Here is a 21,572-nt window from a genome sequence, read left to right on the forward strand (position 1 = left end):
GGTACCCCAGTTTGAGAAAACTGGTCTCCCCCATGAAATCTGTATAGTATAGGGTAAAAGTACACAAAAGACCAGATTTCACAGTCCGTGACACATTTTTCATGGCCGCGAATTTGATAAGGCCCTACAGATCCACCAGCTACACAAAAAAGGCCTACGCTTTGCTCTTGGTCAGGACTACTTTCAGTACAGGGTGTTCCTTATCAACCAACCCATTCACCTCCTAATCTTCCACCCTGAACCTCACCTAGGCAAAGAAGAGGTGCTCTTACACACACCTGAGGTCAGGACAGCCCTGATCTTCTATCTTGACAGGACTAAGCCTTTCAGAAAAACTTCCAAATTATTTGTTTTGATCACAGACAGATCAAAAGGGTCCACAATCTCTAAACAAAGACTTTCCAAGTGGATAGCCAACTGTATAGTTGTTGCTACCAATCTTGTAATCTGCAAATACCCTGAGACTTATGAACTCACTCTATTTTCACCTTGTAGGGTGCATAACTATCTCTCCCTATTAATCTCTGAGGGAGGCCACGCCTCCTCACTGTCATATACCTCTAAAGGTGAGTTCAGAAGGGTGGAATTAACTGCACCTAGTACTGCGGCCCTCCAGCCAGGCAGAGCAGTACGTCAGTGTATGAGCCCCGGGCCCTTGGTCAGGGCAGGGCAGCGAACAGTTAGTAGGCTCTGGCCTGCAATCAGGGCAGAGCGGCTAAGCAGTCTGAGCCACAGGGAAGGGCGAGCACCAGCACAGTCTAGGGGCTCAGGCAGCAGAGGATGGTAGGGTACCACAGGCTTCCTGGCCTAAGATGGGGGTGCTGCCACCTCAGGGGTGGGGTGGTAGGGGGACATGGGCCTGCCCAACTCCACTGCATACCAGCCCAGGGCCCTAACAGTGGCGGAGTAGTCCGCCACTGTGTCAGCGGGGGATCCCCCTGCAACACGGTGACTTTGAATCAAGCCAACAGTCAACCAGACGGGCGTTTAGTTCTCTTGGGCTACTTCCTACATCCCCAGGGTTTGGTACCTCTATACCGTGGGGGTTGTCTGCCATCTCAGGAAGCTCTGGCCAGTCCTCAGGAGGCAGCCCTGGCAGCACATCTGCAGGCTCCAGCAACAGGCGGGATGCGTCTGTCTCCTGTGGTGGCTTCAGCCCAACTGAGCTGCAGGGCCCGTCTTTTGTACTTCTGCTTCCTGTCCTGCCCTTCTGCTTCCAGCAGAGTGGACATGGCTCTCCTGGTTCTGCCCATCAGGAGGCATGTTATGGTTCCTTCCTGTCACTCCCTGAGGGAGGCCGCACCTCCTTGCTACACACCTCTACAGTCTTTCTCAAAAATGGTTCCGATCATTGAAATATGTAGAGCTGCGACTTGGACTTCTATGCTTACGTTTGCTGAGCACTGTGCAGTAACTCAGAATTCTGCTTCTGATGCAGCATTCGGATCAGCTGTGCTTTCCTCTATATTGGACTCAACTCCAAAGCCCCCTCTTCCTTAGGAGGAACTGCTTAGTAGTCACCTGGTAAAGCACCCACAGGGACACTGTTTGAAAGAAAAAGAAATGGTTACTCACCATGTGCAGTAACTGTGGTTCTTTGAGATGTCTGTCCCTATGGGTGCTCCACTGCTCACCCTCACTCCTCTCTGCTTCGGAGTTCTCTGCTGTGGAGCATCGTGGTAGAGAAGAAACTGAGGGTGGTTCACCTGTGGAGTGCTATATAACTAGCATGGAGCATGAGGCTGAGTAACATGCACGCACGGGCCGAAAGGATACTGCTATGAGAAGTCTCTGATCAAAGGCACCAGGGGGCACAAGCACACCCAGAGTGAAGCACGCATAGGGGGACACATCTCGAAGAACCACAGTTACTGCACAGGGTGAGTAACCATTTCGTTAAATTGCTGCTGAGTTGCTGAAGAGCCCTATCAACAGAACCGGTCCAGGAGATCCATTCAGCCACTCCCCTTTCAGTTCAAGCCGTACACTTCTGCATCTCTGCTGTCTTGCTGCTGATGAAAAGAAGGTTATAGGTACTTTGTGCTTTGGCAACCATGCTCTGAGGACTTCTTCTACGGGAGGTCTTATCCCCTGGGCTATGCTTGTACAACCCAGAACTGAAACTACCCATCTGATTAAATGTTTCCCACTAAAAAAACATTGCTTCATTCTTATTCAGGTCAGTGAGATTTGTAACTATTGACACGTTGACTCCTTAATCATATATTGTCTTTGTTTTTCTCAGTTCACTTGCACTGGAGCTAATATGTCATATTCACTGATAGTGTTCCTTTTTCATATTTAGGATCAGGATGGATCTCACATAAAAGGCCTGTTAATCAATTTTATTCATCACAATTGGCCATCTCTTTTGAAACATGGTTTCCTTGAGGAATTCATTACTCCCATTGTAAAGGTACAGCTTATACTGACAATATAAAGTTTGGATATATTGTAGATAACATTATAAAAAAAGCTGAGTAGGTATATTTTTGTTATTTTTAAGGCAAGCAAAAGTAAGCAGGAACTTGCCTTCTACAGTATCCCTGAATTTGATGAGTGGAAGAAACATATGGAGAATCATAAAGCATGGAAGATAAAATACTACAAAGGTTTGTTTTTAAAAAAACACTCATGGACTTGAAAAAGCAATAATTGGGTGGTGTCTGTTTTAGTAAGCACTTGTAGAATAGTTTCGGAAGTTATTTCAAAGTCAGTCACCGTAAATTGTTAGGAAAACATGATAATTCAAATACTATGATTATGTAGTAATTGTTTTCTCCTCATCTTGCAGGTTTGGGTACCAGCACTGCTAAAGAAGCAAAGGAATACTTTGCTGACATGGAGAGGCATCGAATCTTATTCAGATATGCTGGTCCTGAAGATGATGCTGCCATTACACTAGTAAGAACTTTTAAAACTACTGTGCGCCATGTTTTATGAATGGCATCACTTGCAGCAAGTATTGGGTCAAGAAATCCTGACTCTTAGTGTACAGTGGTTACTTACTTTATTTCTTCATTTTTCAGGTTATTTTGTTGATGTTTGAATAATATTACAATTCACATTCAGAGGCTGCGCCTCGTGAACATCTGTCTCATCACCTGACATTGTGCAAGGACTTTACAACAGCTCTTAAAGGGATACTGACAATATGATTTTTTAAATTAACTAATTTCAACAACAAGTTTTTTTAGCTCTGTTAGTGTCTTTTGGTGAAGGGGCCTGAAAATCTGGAGTTGTAGGAGGTGGAAGGCAGCAAACTCATATATACTTATTTAATCTCTCTTTCAGACTCCACCCTGGCAGCTTCACATATCTCTTTAGGAGTAGGTTTTTTGGAGGATGGAAGTGGGACCTTCTAGGGCTTGTATGGTTGGACTACTAAAAAGAGTTGTACTGGATTGTATCAGAGCAGAATAAAATGAATTTTTAAAGTTCAGATAATTTTTTAGGGGAGTTTACTGGATGGTTTATAAAATAGAAATAGAATAGCATACAGAAAATAATTGCCACATACATTGTCTTTTAAAACATTTTTACTCTGTGCTGGAGAAGAATGATACACCTAGATGGCACAGATAAACGGACAGTCTGTGAGCCGGAATTGCTCGTCCCAAAACACACAGGACCAAATCCTAGCTCTTTACTCTGTCTCTACTCAATCTGTGTGAAAACCAAGGACAGGATTGCTCCTTTCTACAGTAAAACTTGAAGGCAATTAGTTAAGGGGGAAGGAAAAGTTCATGACCGTAACCTACAAAGGTTCTCCTCCATTGGTCTAGTTGGAAAGGGGGACAGATTTGGCCACTTCCCTCTCCCCTCACAGAATGGTCTGTGCGGCCATTGGGATCCACAAGAGGCCTATACTGCTGAACTGGATTTGTATCCCTGGCATCTTCCTGCTCCTTAGCAGCTTAATTCCAATGAAGCTGTGCTACCAGGAACTGTCCTTGACTATGGCTACATCCTGGACTGAATTATATATGGTTGGATCATGAGGGTCATTGTCAAGACAGTGTGCTAAGATTTGGTCTGGTCACAGAAATGAATGTGGTGGCAACTGTTTGAACCAGGTAGTTGGTAAATTTAAATTCCAGAAAAAGAAATTATATGCTTTTCTGAATATATTTTTTCACCTAGGGTAACCACTGAGTGGCAGTTCTAATCTCAGATATACATGCATTATTACAACACCATATACAAAATCCACTTTTGTAGTTGAATAAGCAGTAGGGAATCTTCACATAATTTATTAATATGCACCTGCATATCTCAGTTAGAATTGAGCTCAAAGTTACTAGTGGCCATACTGCATGGTTGTCATTTACTTTTCATAATTATTAGAACACCATTATTTGTGTGTTTCTGAATCATTCACTCTTCAGGACAGATCTTACCCAATCCCTCCCTCACCCATGTGAGTGTGAAAGATAGTATAATCAAAGTCATTCTGCTGTGTGAGATAACGAGGGCAGGATGCATGGAGCCTGCACTCTGGGTTTTTTCTGTGTTCTATAGTAGGTGGTTGGTTGGTTGGTGGTTAGCTGGGGAACAGTGCATCTGGTAGATTTGCAAGTGTGTGGATCCACTCTCACCTCCAAATATGAAGTGAGTGGCTAGCAGTTATGGATGGTGGTATTGCAGCCCTGTGGCTGTGGAACAGACTTGGGATATAAGCTGACAGGGGAGAGAGAGAGAATATCTCTTCTGACAGCTACAGAATTCTCTAGTTCCAAAGCCATTTATTTAAGCTTCATATTGGTATTAGGCTGTGGTTCATTGGGCCCTACCTTGCAATCTGTATGTGAGAGAAGCTCACAGCTACTTAAGGTTTGACTTGAAAGTCCAGTTCTACTCTGAAAAGTGCGAGTTTTTTTCTTCAGTAAGGCCTGCAAGATTTGGCCCACTATGTGTGGATCTCAAAAAGTATTGCAAAGCTCAAGAACCTGCTGATCAGAGAACTGCCCATTTGAAAACCTACCAACAATAATTGTTCTGACTGTAATGAGAGTAGTTTGTTGTGAGCGGGTATACAAGAGGATATGTATTTAAATAATTCCTCTATGAGAGCAGCAGTTTATACAGATTGTTTTTATAATTTTTACCTTTAATAAAACTTACTGTATATTTACAAGAACCATGCAATATTTTACAATAATTATTAAAATTACACATGTATAATGCTGTATATGCTAATAATATGATCCGAAATATTTGCAGGCCTTCAGTAAAAAGAAAATTGATGACCGAAAAGAGTGGTTAACAAACTTCATGGAAGACAGACGACAGCGTCGGTTACATGGCCTTCCAGAGGTTAGTTCTAAATGAGGAGAAGAGGCCTGGAGAATGATGGCTAAAATTAATGCGGTTTCAATGTTGAAATTATACTGATATATACATTTTCTTTTAGCAATTTCTGTATGGTACAGCAACAAAGCATTTGACTTACAATGACTTCATTAACAAGGAGTTGATTCTCTTCTCAAACTCAGACAATGAGAGATCCATTCCATCCCTGGTTGATGGTAAGTAGATATTCATGGTGATTTATGAGGATGTACCTTTTTATCCATATCATTTTGAAGGAGATGACTGTATTTGAAAAGAAGTTGGTACTCTGAGAATGAAGTTTTGGAATTAGTGAGAGAAATTGAGAACCTGTATGTTTCTGCTTCATTACGTTGCCTCTAATGTACAGTACTGAGTTGTCTCCTCTCTGAAGTGAAACTAGAGGCAGCTCAAGTTGTAGCTTAACAACCTGTCCACTTGGCCAAACCTCATCCCTCGACTGTGCAGGTGCTCTACTTCTGTTACAAGCGTTCCTTTCTTTCAGTGCTCATATTCATCAACATTCAATTCACATTAGCAATAGGGAGCGGATTACAGTGAAAGTCCTGTCCTCTCCCCTTCTCACATCAAGGACAGTGTTTTGGAGGCATTGGACCCATGCTGGGATCTTTCAGGTTTATCACCTTTTCTCCCATGGAGCAGCATGGACATGCAAATAAGCACCCCAGACACAAAGCATATGCTCCATTTGTAAAGCTCACAGCAGGAGAAGGGGAGATATATGCCTATCCTGTTTTCAGCCCACGTACTCTTGCTCATCCAGGAAAAAGGGGATTGGAGTCTCATAGGTGGGATGGGATTCCCCCTTTCCCTCAACAACATAGACTTCATAACAAAGCACAAGGTGTACTTAAGACAGGTGATACCCAGAGAGAGGTACACAAAGACTGCCATGCTCATCCAGCTGCAATAGAGAAGAACCCTTAATCAGACTACGTCTAATTTAGGTGAGAAGCCTAAGGTTCCTTGCTCATAGTACTTAAATGGGGGCTAGCCAGCCTGGGGGAAAGACAGATATCTTCTCCCTTCATGAAAAGGTAAACCTTCTACTGCCCCTTCTCTATTGACCTCTTCTCAGATGAGGAAGAACAGCATACAAGCTCCCAACCAAAAGCATCCAGGGAAAGCATATGCAAAAATCTCAAAACTCTCTTAAGGGTCGAAAAGAAGAGTATTTGATCATGTAAATAAAGACTGTAACGTGCATCTGCACAAGGGGTTGAATGGATCACATTAATTCTGGCATTTCTTAACTTTTGCGTGCTTGACTTTGCAACCTTAATGTTCTTTTAATATAACTTTTGTATGCAGTTTTCTCAGTTTTTAAATAAAGCAAACTGAAAGAAATTCCTTCATGTGGAACCATATTCATCCCCACATAGGTTATCAGTGGGGTTGGAACTTTTATATCCATAGCAAAAACCTCTACTGCCTGAGAAACAGAAAACTGGTAGAAATAGTAGGCTTTATGTAGATGAGTCATTAGAGAGGAATCACCCTTTGCACATGCTCTGCGTACATCTGTTGTTAGAGGCTGGCAGCTAAATTTTACATTTCATATGGGCTGAGCATCCTCCAGCCCAAGGCTAGGCAAGACTTTCCCTGCAATTGTTGCTCACGGCTGCTCAGGTCTATGGTGGCACTGGGCACCAGTACTAAGAGCCGGGTCTCCCCTGTGCTCTCAGTGTTCTCCTGTTGGTGTCCAAACAACCCGAGAGCAGGACATAGGCAGACTCAAACAAAGAGGGGTTAGGAGCAGAGAGTGGCAAAGGCTAGAATAGGTAAAGGGCCACCCTACAGTGGGAACAGGAGTAGGGTGGGGACAGGTGCAGAAGGGTCTGTAACCATTAAAACACACTCCCATCCAGAACCTGGAACGGAACCTAGGTTTTCTGAGTGCCAAACACTCTTTTGCTATCTAGTAGGTAACTATAAAATCCACTAGCAAACTATGTCATTTTCAGAAGTAACTCAGCCATATTTGGGTGGATTTTCATCGAGAACGCAAAAGGCACGTTTCTGAATCCAGGGACAGGATTGAGATTTAGCTGGATAGTGTGGGGAATTCTTGAATGCTGCGTGTTAATATTAAGTTAATTAGCTAGAAAACTTCAGTTTATATCGCTGTCTCTTTTCATCAGCACAATTTTCGCTTACAGTTGGTTAATATAAATGTGTTCTTCCATGCTGTGTTTATGAATTTGCTAAATATTGTATAGATTTATTTTCATTCAACATAAAAGTTATCTCCCTTTCAAAAGAGATTAGAAATGTGTTCTCTTAGAGAGAGAGACAGAATTTATAATTTCAAAAAGGGGTGTGTGTGGGGGTATATATATTTAAAAAGCATTATTCTTCTAAACAGGTTTTAAGCCAGGGCAGCGCAAAGTTTTGTTCACCTGCTTTAAGAGAAACGATAAACGTGAGGTTAAAGTTGCTCAGCTGGCTGGTTCTGTTGCTGAAATGTCAGCTTATCATCATGGAGAGGTGAGTATGAAAAATGGGAAGGATGTATTTTTTCTATATAGAATATAGGTGAATTTTTTATTTCGTCAAAAGCACTTAACAATTGACCAAGAGTCCTTCTAGTAGAAGTGTTCAGAACCTTTTTAAGAAAGTGAACTAAATGGAATCCATTTTGGTAAGAAGACAGTTAGTTAGTTATATTCCTTCATGCACAGCCATGTCCCAAACAAAGATTCTAGGCTGTGGGAAATTATGCTGGGGCAGCTAGTTAGTGGATTTGGACCAGGTCCTCAGTCATGCCAGCTGTATACCTGACCATGTTTTAGACTTAGGGAGGAAAGACAAATTGTTTTTATGTAAAAGTAAAGAAAGTTAAAATGGGATTCTGTGATCTCTTTCCAGAACGTTTTGAAATTGTCTGATACAGTTTCTTGCATTTAATAAGATTAAAGTATTTGTTTTCCAGCCTTTCTGGTATTTATCTGGAATATTATCAATACTGCCAAAAAATAGAATTGTCAAAATATAAATATAAAAATATACGTTCAAAAAGCCACCATCATCATTTTGTGGGAGAGGAGGGATGATGCACAATCAGCAGAGGTTATTCTCTCCTGTACACAGAAGTGAGTGTTTGAAAACTCAAAACATTTGTGTGAGGGTAGGGGATGAGAAAGTAATACATATGTAAACTTCCTTGTACAGAAGGACAATGAGAGAGAATACAGTATTTTAACAGTTGAACTACAGATTCCCTATTTCTGTAATAAATTATAGCTGTCCATTTTTCAGAGAGACCATGTTTGAAATCAGGGTAGAATGAGTTATGGATTATCTGGCAATGAAAACCTGTTATACTAGCTGATTAGGAAAGAGTACAATTTCTTACAGTGAATAGTAACCACGCCTATGTATTTTCTTCCAGCAAGCATTAATGATGACTATTGTCAACTTGGCTCAGAACTTTGTTGGAAGTAACAATGTTAATCTGCTGCAGCCTATCGGTCAGTTTGGTACCAGGCTTCATGGCGGGAAGGATGCTGCCAGCCCTCGTTATATTTTCACAATGTTAAGGTAAAAGCTTGCTCAAAACAAATTAAACTAAAAACACATAGAACCAAATTTTCAAATTGCCTTTGTTACTGCACTACAAGATTTGCAAGTATGTATTTGTTTGTGAGGATGTATGTAAGAGACGAAGAAACCAAGTAGCTGGGTATGCTCAAATTCCTGATTCACACGTGCAGATACGTTTTTCGTGCGCACAGATTTTCCTGCTAATTTTGTGAGAGTAGTACTTGTGGACTTAAAAAAAAGTTAGCTGTACAAATTTTACTTTGAATCATAAGGTTGCAGATTGAAAAGGCAGATCATCCAGTTCAACTATCAGTCTTCAAAAATGGAACTGTTCGATTTCATGTTGTCTTTTGATTCCACATAAAATGTGTTACAATCCTTTTACCCATGAATGTATTTCTATATGGCAGCCTTACAACTCAGTATAGGCTTTGAAAGTCAAGCTGTGTTGTTTCCTTCTTCCATATGGCCAGTATTTAGATTCTGCAAACAAAATTATAATCTCAGTTGCACCTGTGCAACCACAATGTAAACTAATGGGATTTCCTAGGTATAAGTGAGAGTATAATTCAAAGACAGTGGAGTGGCCTGGAAGTAAGTTAGAGTGTAGTTTGGCAGGCAGAATTTGCTCCCTATAGTAAAGTCTAGTATTTTGTCCAGTCTGATTGTAAATGTTACATTATATGGCTTCTACATTTCCCTTAATAAATTATTTCACATTGATATTGAGCCTTAATTTCCTTTTGTTAATTTCATTTGATTATTCTAGTTATATCCCCTTCTGCATGAATATCAGTTTTGGATTCCTTCCACATATAAATGTTTCTATGGTACAGTACTTTAATAGATTTAATATGTTCTCCTGTTCATTTGATCATATGCCAGAAGACTGATTTGCCTAGTTTATTGTGCATAATTGGTAAAGGGCCCACTGATGAAACCTCTGTTTGCAAAGTGTCTCATGGACTGTTGAGGCTTTTATGCCTACAGTTAAGCTTGGCTTTTTTGGTTTGGTATGAAACTGTGAACATTGCTGTTTTCTAACTGTCTGCTTGACTTATCTCTAGTCTTTTGAGGAGAGGTATTGAAATATATGAGTCCTGAGTACTTTAGTGTACCGGATTTCTGTATGTTTTAAACATAGGATGGTAAGATATATGCACACGTGGTCAGAACCCCTCCCCCCCAAAAAAACAAACAAAAACCCAAGCACCCTGTATTTATTATGAACTGATTGTTCCACTGTGAAGGTTCAATAATACCTCTGTCCTTGTTTCAGAAAACAGTATTTTCAGCTTCATAATGACAATTAAAAAGAGAGAAAATACAATTTTTTTTAATGAGATGAAATTTGGGCCCATTAATCTTCATCGTGTAACACATTTTTTGACTTACTGGACTCTTGTTAAAGTATGTTGTTTTCTTCTTTTTTTCAAAGCTCTTTAGCACGGCTGCTTTTTCCTGCAGTGGATGACAACCTGCTTAAATTCCTTTATGATGATAACCAGCGTGTAGAACCAGAGTGGTATATTCCCATCATTCCCATGGTTTTAGTAAATGGTGCTGAGGGAATTGGTACAGGATGGGCGTGTAAACTTCCTAACTATGATACCAGAGAGATTGTGAACAATGTCAGACGAATGCTGGATGGCTTGGATCCCCATCCTATGGTAATGTAACTCACAGTGTATGCTGCTATTTTTATGTTTCCTAAACAAACCTGAGTTTTGCATTTATAAGGAGCATCTTATATCACTTTAGAAACACATCAGTGCCAAATGATTATCACCTCTGGAGAGGAATTTATTGTCTTATGTCTTATTCCCATTGAAACCAGTATATTGTAATTTTACTGATTCTTTTAATGGTTTTTTCCTCCATTCTACTTGTTGATTTGTCAGTGGGCTCTCAAAATCACAGTTGTTGTGGAAAGATCTATTGAATATTGCAATCTGGTAGCTAAAAAGCTGTATCAATCATTTCTTTAAGATGAGTTACAGTATATCTTCAGCCAACCTTAAAGCCTCTATGGCTTGCATTGGAATCTCTAAAGCATCCTCTGTCTCGACTAAACTGTGTTCCCTTTTATGTTCCTCTATAGCTAGAAGAAAAATATTGTTATTAAACAGGAAAACCAACAATTTCCAAATCATAACTCTTGTGTGTTCATTTGTTTAAAGTTTTTTGGGGGAAGCTCTCAGTGCTGCCACGTACCTGAAAAGGCTCCAAATGCTAGAAGAAAAGAAGAGCCCAGCTCAGTCTGAAATCATTTCGGCATAAATTCAGCTGAAATCTAGACAGCAGAAACAACCCTTTCATGTTTATTACTAGTTTGGACATGAGTGCTGGGTTAGATTTGCCCGTTTCATAGAACAAAGTTTTATTTTTTAAATTTTATTTTTCAGTTCAGATTCCACTTGCTGGACTTCTGCACTTCGATCCCAGTTCACTGCCTGTTCACTGTTCTCTGTTTGAGAAAGCAGCTTCAGCTTTTACAACACAGGATTTCCTCTCACCAACTGCTGGGAATGCCACATAAATGAAAATTTTCACTAATTGGAATCTGTTGGCCTTCCTTTTAGGACAGCCTGAGAATTCAGTGTATTTAACCTGCATTCTGTCCTGTTTGGCCAAAGGGACCTTGTCTACTGTAACTGTGCCTTAGTGGGTCACAACTGAGGATGCCGAATTCAGGACGAACTGCTTAGAAATAGGGCAAACACAACCCAAAACTGGTGGTTATTCTTTTATAAGATATACCAAACCAGCCACAAAAGTAAACTCCTGTTTCACCACACTGGCTAACATAAAGGCAGTTTCCTCAGACATTTCAGTTCTTATATCACCGGCAAAACCATTGGATTCAGAGATGAGTGGTTCTTAACAACCAGTCTCATCAAATAATAGGTTCTCCTGATCCCAAAGGACCAGCCACACATCCAGGTCAATATATAACTTTGATATGATCCGAAAATCATGCTGATGCCAATCCTTTAGTATCTAAAATCTAAAGGTTTATTTGTAAAAAGAAAGAAAAAGGTGAGCGTTCAAATTGGTTAAAGGACTCACTTATATACAGTAATGGCAAAGTTTTTGGTTCAGGTTTGTAACAGTGATGGAATCAAGTGCTGGCTTAAGTCAAGTCTTTGGAGTACATCTACAGGTTGGATGGGTTATTCAGTCCATTGTTCAGAGCTTCAGTTTGTAGCAAAGTTCCTTCAGATGTAAGAAGCAGGATTGAAGACAAAATGGAGAAGATGCAGCTGCCTTTTATAGTCTTTCGCCATGCAGCCTGTGCTTCCTTTGTTTCAAACACAAGCTGCCCAGCACATGGCTTGGAAGCCTTAGACTTCTGTCCATAGGCATGTCCCTACATGCCTTGCTGAGTCATAAGGTGTATCTGCCTTCTCTCAGTGGGTCAGTTGTATAGCTGATGGTCCTTAATGGGCCATCAAGCAGGCTAGGCAGTGCTGATGCCAAACTGTCTGGGAATGTCACCCAGAAGCATAGCACAAGTTTGAAATACAGACATACGTACATACCTATAACTCATAATACAAAGATGATACAAACATATAAACAAGATTATCATATCTGGCAAATTATAACATTTTTGCAGATATCGTACATGGTATATCTGGCTGTGACCGGTGTCCCAGTTGGGATAGCTATGGTCACTCAATTAGGGTGAACTGCAAAGAATAGGGCAGACAATCCCCATAAAGCTGGTGGATATTCCAATACTTAAAACTTCACATACAAAAATGATACATGAATACAGATAGCAAAACATAACCTTTTCATAGACACCTCACTTGTCAACCTTTGTACAATATTTGCTGCAAATCTATAACAGTGATTACAACAATGATCTGTGGTCATATATTAATCAGATAATGTCACATCTACACTAGCATTTTTCTAAAAAACTCAAGGTCACTGGTGCAGTTCCATCTTCCAAATAAGTATCACCTATTCACAAAGGGTTCTAATTATATGTTCTCACCATTTTATGTGTTTGTTTTCGTTTGTACTGTAATATATCTGCAGTGTATTGTAAAGTGTGTTGCAAACTTACACTTTTATGTGAAACAAATAATTCTTCCCAACTTTTTGTTTTGAAGAACATTATTAATCTGTATTATTACTTGCACTTGCAGCTTCCAAACTACAAAAACTTTAAAGGAACTATCCAGGAACTTGGTCAAAATCAGTATGCAGTTAGTGGTGAAATATTTGTGGTGGACAGGAATACAGTAGAGATTACAGAGCTTCCAGTGAGAACATGGACCCAGGTTAGTTACAATGAAATAAATTTAGTTTAAAACAACTTTCCTAGGCTACTTAATCACATATTCAGATGAATTCTTTAGGCTGATGTTAGTATGCATTTCAGGAAACAAAGCATGGGTTTCCTTTTGCTTGGCCTGAGTAGAAGGTATGTTTATTGTCATGCTACCTACTGTGTTTTACTGTAAGGAATACCATTTTTTATTCTTGAATTAATCTGCAATCCCTTTTCTTCTCTGTATGTCGTTAAACATGCCATCCATTCTTTGCTTAGGGACGTCAAATGCCTGCACGACTGGTGCCAGTTCTGGTGTGCATTCTGCAGATTGTCTTGTCAAAAGGTTCAGATACTAATTTTTTTTACCAAGTGGCTCTATGAGTGACTCTTGGTGACATCGGGCATTATAATCCCTTAACATTGTGTGATTTTGGAGCATATCCATTTGCATTGTTCAGTCATGTTGAGGAATTACAATTTTTGCTTTAAGTTGTTCATTTCTACTGTTTGCTATCTTTCTTGTAGGTATACAAAGAACAAGTGCTAGAACCTATGTTGAATGGGACCGAAAAAACACCAGCATTAATTTCCGATTACAAAGAGTACCACACTGATACAACTGTGAAATTTGTTGTGAAAATGACGGAAGAAAAACTTGCTCAAGCAGAAGCTGCTGGATTGCACAAAGTCTTTAAACTTCAAACAAGTCTTACTTGTAATTCTATGGTAACTTTTCTATGTTTGACTACCAGAATCATTACGGCAGCTTGTTGTGAGCTCACCTGTTTTTGTGATGGCCTGCTGGTGGCACTTTATTGGTCCAGTACATGACATAGCACATCTCTTTCATGTTTTGTTACTAACAAAAAGAATTACTGAGCATTTAAGTTGTTAGTTCTGTGATATAACAGATTTGTCTCTGGCTTATTCATTCATTTTGGGCAGTGAAACTTAAATTTTGAAGCTTCATCAGAAAAATCTGGTGCATTGGACAATGTTGTATACTTAAAAAAATATTTAATATCGTATTGTAATTATAGAATGACAGTAATAATTTGGTTCAATGGCTTTAAAATATGCAGTAGATCTCAGAAGAAGCACATCCATTGTAGGGCTCAGGTATCTTTCAGCCTGAAGTAACTGCATTTTTTTTTCTGCCAGCTAGACAATTTAAATTTCTTTTCACCCAAAAGCTGGGCAGCTAGGCAATAACATTTAAATATAAAAGATATTCTTCATATGAAAACTTATTTTCCGCCTTACCTTACGCTACATCTGTACACTATGAGCGAGAGGGCGATTCCCCTGCTTGTCCATATATACTTGCACTAGCTCTCAGTGAGCTAGCATGAGTATAAATAGCAGTGTTGTCTCCGTAGCACTGGGAGTGGCAGTGGAGGCACAGCTGATCTGTGCCAAGTACAAACTCAACTGAAACTGGGTTTAATATAATAGTGCAATCTACAAGTCGAAGCATGAAGGGGCATACAAATGTTTAGCATATCTGGCACGTAAATACCTTGCAAAGCCAGCCACAACAGTGCCATGCGAACACCTGTTCTCACTTTCGGGTGACATTGTAAATAAGAAGTGGGCAGCAGCATCGCCCATAAATGTAAACCAATTTGTTTGTCTTAGCGATTGGGTGAACAAGAAGTTGGACTGAGTAGATTTGTAGGCTCAGAAGTTTACATTGTTTTATTTTTGAGTGCAAAAATTACGTAAAAAAAATAATTCTGCATTTATAGGTTGCACTTTCACGATAAAGAGATTGCACTTCAGTACTTGTATGAGGTGAATTGAAAAAACTATCTTTTTTACAGTGCAAATATTTGTAATAAAAAATAATAATAAAGTGAGCACTGCACACTTTGTATTTTGTGTTGTAATTGAAATCAATATATTTGAAAATGTAGAAAAACATCCAAAATATTTATAATAAATTTCAATTAGTATTCTATTATTGTTTAACAGTTTGATTAAAACTGATGAATCACGATTAATTTTTTAAATTGAGTTTATTTGTTTTGAGTTAATCCCTTGAGTTAACTGCGATTAATTGACTGCACTACTTTATATATATTAATATTAGGCCCTGAATGCCTCTGCTAAATTCAGGGATGTTCATAAATATTTCAAATAGTGTTTGAAAGCATTAGTGCATTAGCTGGATGGGATTTGTTTCTATCACTGTGCATGTTCATGTGCTGTATGATTGTACGTTAGGGACTGATTTTGATCTCATACCAGTTGTACATAGGTAAAACTACAGTGATGTCAATGCAGTTAATCTTGATTTACATCTCTGTAAGAAACTTTTTAAAAATCCAATTCTATATACATTGTATGTGTATATGTAACATTAGAATATACATAAACTCACTTATGTGGTGTTTAACTTAAAAAATATTATTTTGTTTGGATCTTCTGTAGGTGCTATTTGATCATATGGGATGTCTGAAGAAGTATGAAACTGTGCAAGATATTCTGAAAGAATTCTTTGATTTACGATTAAATTACTATAGTTTACGCAAAGAGTGGCTTGTAGGAATGTTGGGGGCAGAATCTACCAAGCTTAACAATCAAGCTCGCTTCATTCTAGAGAAGATACAGGGGAAAATTACCATAGGTAAGAAGAAAAATTTCTAAACTTACAAGTTAGAACTGATAAATGTAGAAAAAACATTTTGAGAAGTAATTTAGATCAAAATAACATATAGACAAAAAGGCATCCGTTTTCTTGACCCAAACTTTTATTTTGTCTCTCACACATAGAGAATAGGTCAAAGAGAGATTTGATTCAAATGTTAGTCCAGAGAGGTTTTGAATCTGACCCAGTGAAAGCCTGGAAGGAAGCGCAAGAAAAGGTAATGATCTGAGTCCCTCTTGATTCTTTGCAGATTAAATATTGTGGTATTTGTAGGGGAGAGATGTGGAAATTGTTTTATAGTTATGGATAAGATTTATTATTCTTGTGTGGAATTATGAATATTTATTAGGTTAGTGTTAAGAACTATAAACATCTGTATAATTTAAATGGTTATATTTTTTTGTCCATGTATGTTAATGACAATAAAAAAAATAGTCTCTCTCTCTCTCCTTCCCTTTGCCAGTTTACCATTTAAATTAATATCTTGAAGAGAAATTAACTAAGTAAGAACATTGCCACATATCAGTCTCCTGCATATAGGTACATTTAAAAACCCCAAACTGGGCTAATTCAAGGTTGAAATGTAAACAGTTATCTGTCATAGGGCACACCGCTCACTGCTGTTCTGGCGCTGCCTCCTGGTCACTCTAGGGATTAGCTCTTGAGGTCAACGCCCCCTTCCGCAGCTTGCATGCTGTCATATTCTCTCTCACACAGGTCTGCAGCTCTTTCATCCTCATTTGTCCCACAGTGTCCTCTTTGTGACTCAGCCTTCTGGCCAGGTCACCCAATGTTCCCCCCTTCCAGGGTGCAGTCCCTTTTCTCTAGTAGTCCTAGGCAGTCTTCCCTCTCACTGCCCCATGATGCCACTCTCAGTGGCTGGAAGGGGAACTTGGGCCTGCCCTCTGCTCCATATTCCAGGCCAAGGGCCTTCAGCTCAGGAGTACTGGGCTTTCCTCTTTCAGCCCTCACTGCTCCTTCCCTGGATGGCTTCCTACCCACACCTGGTTCATCTTCTTACTCTGGGTATTCTAGCTCCAAACCCTCATCCCTCTTGCTACCTGCCTTCTTGCAGCCTTTCCCAGCAGCCCCCTTCTCTTGCCAGCAACCTGCCTATTTCTGCACAGCTGAACCAGTTTCTAATTAGTTCCCTGGTTCCTGAGTCCTCCTGGTGCAGCCTGTGGAATTAATTGGCCTGCCTGGCCATCTTAACCCCTTCCAATCCTGTGTGAAAATAATCATGTTCAGAGGAACAATAATTTGGCCTCCTCAGACATTGTTTACAGAGTATTACACTTCAATTTACTGATGCAACCCATACGTGCATGACTGATCATTCTCTGACATTATGTTCTTTTGAGCATACAGTATGATATTTATTTGCATATGAGAGAGTGACCTTTGGAATACAAAATAAATATTACCTTTGTTCTTTTTAGTTATGTATAAGACAGAGTCAGATTTACTAGAATATTTCATTTTTAGAAGTGTTTTATTTGAAGTAACTTCTTTGAGTAAGAAGATTAAGAGCTCTTTTTGACCTAAACTGATTCATAGTCGATTTCACTTTATCTTCCAACTTTTAAATGTTAGAAATACTTATGAAAAAGATTTTTAATTTTAATCAGTTATTTTTTTAATGCTGCTATTGAATTTGGCTGTTTAATTATTTACTTATCTAAATATTTTTAATTTAATTTATTTAATTTTATTTGTTTTATATTGTGTGTGTGTGTGTGTTTTAATTATTTTCTTATTGCTACCATATTTTAATTATATATAATGTATCATCATGTTACCATTACACATCTTGTGTTTGGTATTTAATAATAGAATTTCTGGTAAGAGAAGGAGAAATGTTGATTCCCTCCAAAACTAAAATTCATAACACCCTTGGTTATGGAAGCAGTTCCAGATAACAACTAAAATATTAGTGTCCTTTCCTGAAAGAGACAGTTGTATAATGTGATTGGAATTTACTGCCATCTAATTCAGTCTCTTTTATAGTTCTAAATTATGTGTAAAATCATAATTTGAAATTACAGTTTGAATGCAATTTCATTGCAGGCAGCAGAAGAGGAAGAAACACAGAATCTGAATGATGATACCTCCTCTTCTTCAGGCTCTACCTCAGGCCCTGATTTTAACTACATCCTAAACATGTCTCTGTGGTGTCTTACTAAGGAGAAAGTAGAAGATCTAATTAAACAGAGAGATTCAAAGGTTTGAATGTTGTGGAAAAACCATTTTGAAACCATTTCATCAGCACCATTAGATCTAATATAAAGCATTTATATTGTGAATGTTCAAATTTGGTATTCTTCATATAGTAACCTAAATTGCTACATACTACCTTTATGTTTTAGGGGAGAGAACTCACTGACCTCCGGAGGAAGTCTCCTTCAGATCTCTGGAAAGAAGATTTAGCAGCTTTCATTGAAGAGCTTGATGTATGTTTAAATACATTTATGAATAAGTTTTTATTAAGAATTAACATTTTAATTGTTATTGTTTTCCTTAAAAAGCAGTTATAGAAATAATGTACAATAAATTGGGAGCAGGAAATCTTTTGATATGTCGTGCCAGGATGGCTGTTTTCTTTCATCAACATATAATTGGGGCTGTCAATTAATCGCAGTTAACTCATGTGATTGATTAAAAAAATTAATCGCAGCTTTAATCACACTGTTAATAATGGAATACCACTTGAAATGTATTAAATATTTTTGGATGTTTTTCTACATTTTCAAATATATTGATTTCAATTAGAGCGTAGAATATGAAATGTACAGTGCTCACTTTATATTATTTTTATTACAAATGTTTACACTGTAAAAATGATAAAGAAATAGTATTTTTCAGTTAACCTCATACAAGTACTGTAGTGCAATCTCTTTATCATGAACTTACAAATGTAGATTTTTTTAAATTACATAACTGCACTCAAAAATAAAACAATGTAAAACTTTAGCGTCTACAAGTCCACTCAGTCCTGCTTCTTGTTCAGCCAATTGCTAAGACAAACAAGTTTGTTTACAGTTACGGGAGATTATGCTGTCCGCTTCTTATTTACAATGTCATCAGAAAGTGAGGTGTTTGCATGGCACTTTTGTAGTCGGCATTGCAAGGTATTTACATGCCAGATATGCTAAACGTTTGTATGCCCCTTCATGCTTTGGTCACCATTCCAGAGGATATGCTTTGATGCTGATGACGCTCGTTAAAAAATGATGTATTAATTAAATTTGTGACTGAACTCCTGGGGGGGCGGGGGGGGATTGTATGTCTCCTGCTCTGTTTTACCCGCATTCTGTCATATATTTCATGTTATAGCAGTCTTAGATGATGACCCAGCACATGTTTTAAGAAACATTCACTGCAGATTTGACAAAATGCAAAGAGGGTACCAATTTCTAAAAATAGATACAGCACTCAGCCCAAGGTTTAAGAATCTGAAGTACCTTCCAAAATCTGAGAGGGATGAGGTGTGGAGCATGCTTTCAGAAGTCTTAAAAGAGCAACACTCTGATGCGAAAACTACAGAACCTGAACCACCAAAAAAGAAAATCAACCGTGGATGCTGGTGGCATCTGACTCAGATGATGAAAATGAACACACATCAGTCTGTACTGCTGTGGATTATTATCGAGCAGAACCCGCCATCAGCAGGGACGCATGTCCTCTGGAATGGTGGTTGAAGCATGAAGGGTCATATGAATCTTTAGCGCATCTGTCTCAAATATCTGGCGACACTGGCTACAACAATGCCATGCGAATGCCTTGTCTGACTTTCAGGTGACATTGTAAACAAGAAGCGAACAGCAGTATCTCCTGAAGTTCAAATTTCATGATAAAGAGATTGCAGTACAGTACTTGTAAATACTATTTATTTTATTTTTTACAGTGCAAATATTTGTAATAAAAAATAAATATAAAGTGAGCACTGTACACTTTGGATTCTGTGTTGTAATTGAAATTACTATATTTGAAAATGTAGAAAACATCCAAAAATATTTAAATAAATGGTATTCTGATATTGTTTAATAGCATGATTAATCGCGATTAATTTTTTTAATCGCTTGACAGCCTTACATATAATCATAGAAAGGTAGGGCTGGAAGAGACCTCAACAGGTCATCTATTCCCGCCCCCCCATGCTCAGGCAGGACCAGGTATACCGAGACCATCCCTGATAGGTGTTTTTCTTATCTGTTCTTAAAAACCTCCAGTGACAGGGATTTCATAACTTCCCTTGGAAACCTGTTCCAGTATTTAACTGTCCTTATAGTTAAAACATTTTTCCTAATATCTAACCTAAATCTCCCTTGCTGCAGATTAAGTCCATTCTTCTTCTACCTTCAGTGGACATGAAGAACAATTGATTACCATCCTCTTTATAACAGCTCTTAATGTATTTGAAGACTGTTATCCAGTCCCCCTCTCAATCTTCTTTTCTCAGTACTAGACATTCCCATTTATTTAACCTTTTCACATAGGTCAGGTTTTCTAAACCTTTTATCATTTTTGTTGCTCTTTGGACTGTCTCCAATTTGTCCACATCTTTTTTTAAAATGTGCCCAAAACTGGATGCAATACTTAAGCTGAGGCCTCACTAGTGCAAGTAGAGTGGGTCATTTACCTCCCGTGTCTTATATGCAATATTTCTGTTAATACACCCCAGAATATTAGCCTTTTTTGTAGCTGTCTCACATTGTTGACTCGTATTCAATTTGTGATCCACTTTAATCCCCACATCCTTTTCAGTAGTACTACTGCCTGGCCTTAGCCAGTTCTAACCATTTTGAATTTGTGCATATGATTTTTCCTTCCCAAGTGTACTACTTTCCACTTGTCTTTATTGAATTTCATTTGTTGATTTCAGACCAATTCTCCAGATTGTCAAGGTCATTTTGAATTCTAATCCTGTTTTCCCAGTGTGCTTGCAACACCTCCCAGCTTGGTGTTATCTGCAAATCTTATAAGCATACTCTCCACTCCATTATCTGAGGCAGTAATGAAAATGTTGCAAAGTACCTGATCCAGGACATATCCTCACTGGAGCCCACTAGCTATGTCCTCCGAGTTTGAAAGTGAGCCATTGATGATAACTCTCTCTGAATATGGTCTTTCAATCAGTTGTGTATCCACCTTGTAGTAATTTCATGTAGGCCACATTTCCCTGGTTTTCTTATGAGAATGTCTTGGGGGACTGTCTTACAAAAGTCTTTAAAAAATCAAGATATATCACATATCCAGTAGGCCAGTAACTCTGTCAAAGAATGAGATTAGGTTGGTTTGGCATGATTTGTTCTTGACGGATCTTTGCTCGCTATTATTTATAACCCTGTTATCCTTTAGGTGCTTACAAATTAGTTGTTTAATAGTTTGTTCCAATACCTTTTCAGTTATCAAAGTTAGGCTTACTGGTGCATGATTCTCTGGGTCCTTTTCTCTTTTTTAAAGATAGATACTATTTGGCCTTTTCCAGTCCTCTGGGCCCTCAACCTGTCCTCCGTGAGTTCTCTATGATAATCACTAATGATTCCAAGATTGCTTCAGCTTAAGTACGCGAGATCTACTTTCATCAGGCCCTGCCGACTTGAATACATCTAACCTATCTGAATGTTTAATCTGTTCTTTTCCTGTTCTGTCTTGTGTTCTGTCCTCTGTTACTAATATTACAATTACAAAATCACAATTACTCTTTTTAGTGAAGGCTAAAGCAAAATAGGCATTAAA

The 21,572-nt window shown here is 38.6% G+C and overlaps 1 protein-coding gene across 2 annotated transcripts in view; it reads left to right on the plus strand.

Moving 5' to 3' along the window:
• TOP2B (DNA topoisomerase II beta) overlaps nt 1-21,572 on the plus strand; it is a 129,323-nt gene that overhangs the window by 92,855 nt on the left and 14,896 nt on the right. For both annotated transcript variants that reach the window (XM_037890409.2, XM_043540916.1), the window contains exons 14-27: nt 2,306-2,416; nt 2,507-2,612; nt 2,795-2,904; nt 5,224-5,316; nt 5,414-5,528; nt 7,718-7,839; nt 8,744-8,892; nt 10,334-10,565; nt 13,056-13,190; nt 13,709-13,909; nt 15,617-15,812; nt 15,959-16,050; nt 17,901-18,056; nt 18,200-18,283. In XM_037890409.2, the coding sequence (XP_037746337.1) occupies nt 2,306-2,416; nt 2,507-2,612; nt 2,795-2,904; nt 5,224-5,316; nt 5,414-5,528; nt 7,718-7,839; nt 8,744-8,892; nt 10,334-10,565; nt 13,056-13,190; nt 13,709-13,909; nt 15,617-15,812; nt 15,959-16,050; nt 17,901-18,056; nt 18,200-18,283 (1,902 nt within the window). The remainder of the gene's footprint in view (nt 1-2,305; nt 2,417-2,506; nt 2,613-2,794; nt 2,905-5,223; nt 5,317-5,413; nt 5,529-7,717; nt 7,840-8,743; nt 8,893-10,333; nt 10,566-13,055; nt 13,191-13,708; nt 13,910-15,616; nt 15,813-15,958; nt 16,051-17,900; nt 18,057-18,199; nt 18,284-21,572) is intronic.

This window comes from Chelonia mydas, chromosome 2, assembly GCF_015237465.2.
Source record: "Chelonia mydas isolate rCheMyd1 chromosome 2, rCheMyd1.pri.v2, whole genome shotgun sequence".
NCBI classification, from domain to species: Eukaryota; Metazoa; Chordata; order Testudines; family Cheloniidae; genus Chelonia; species Chelonia mydas.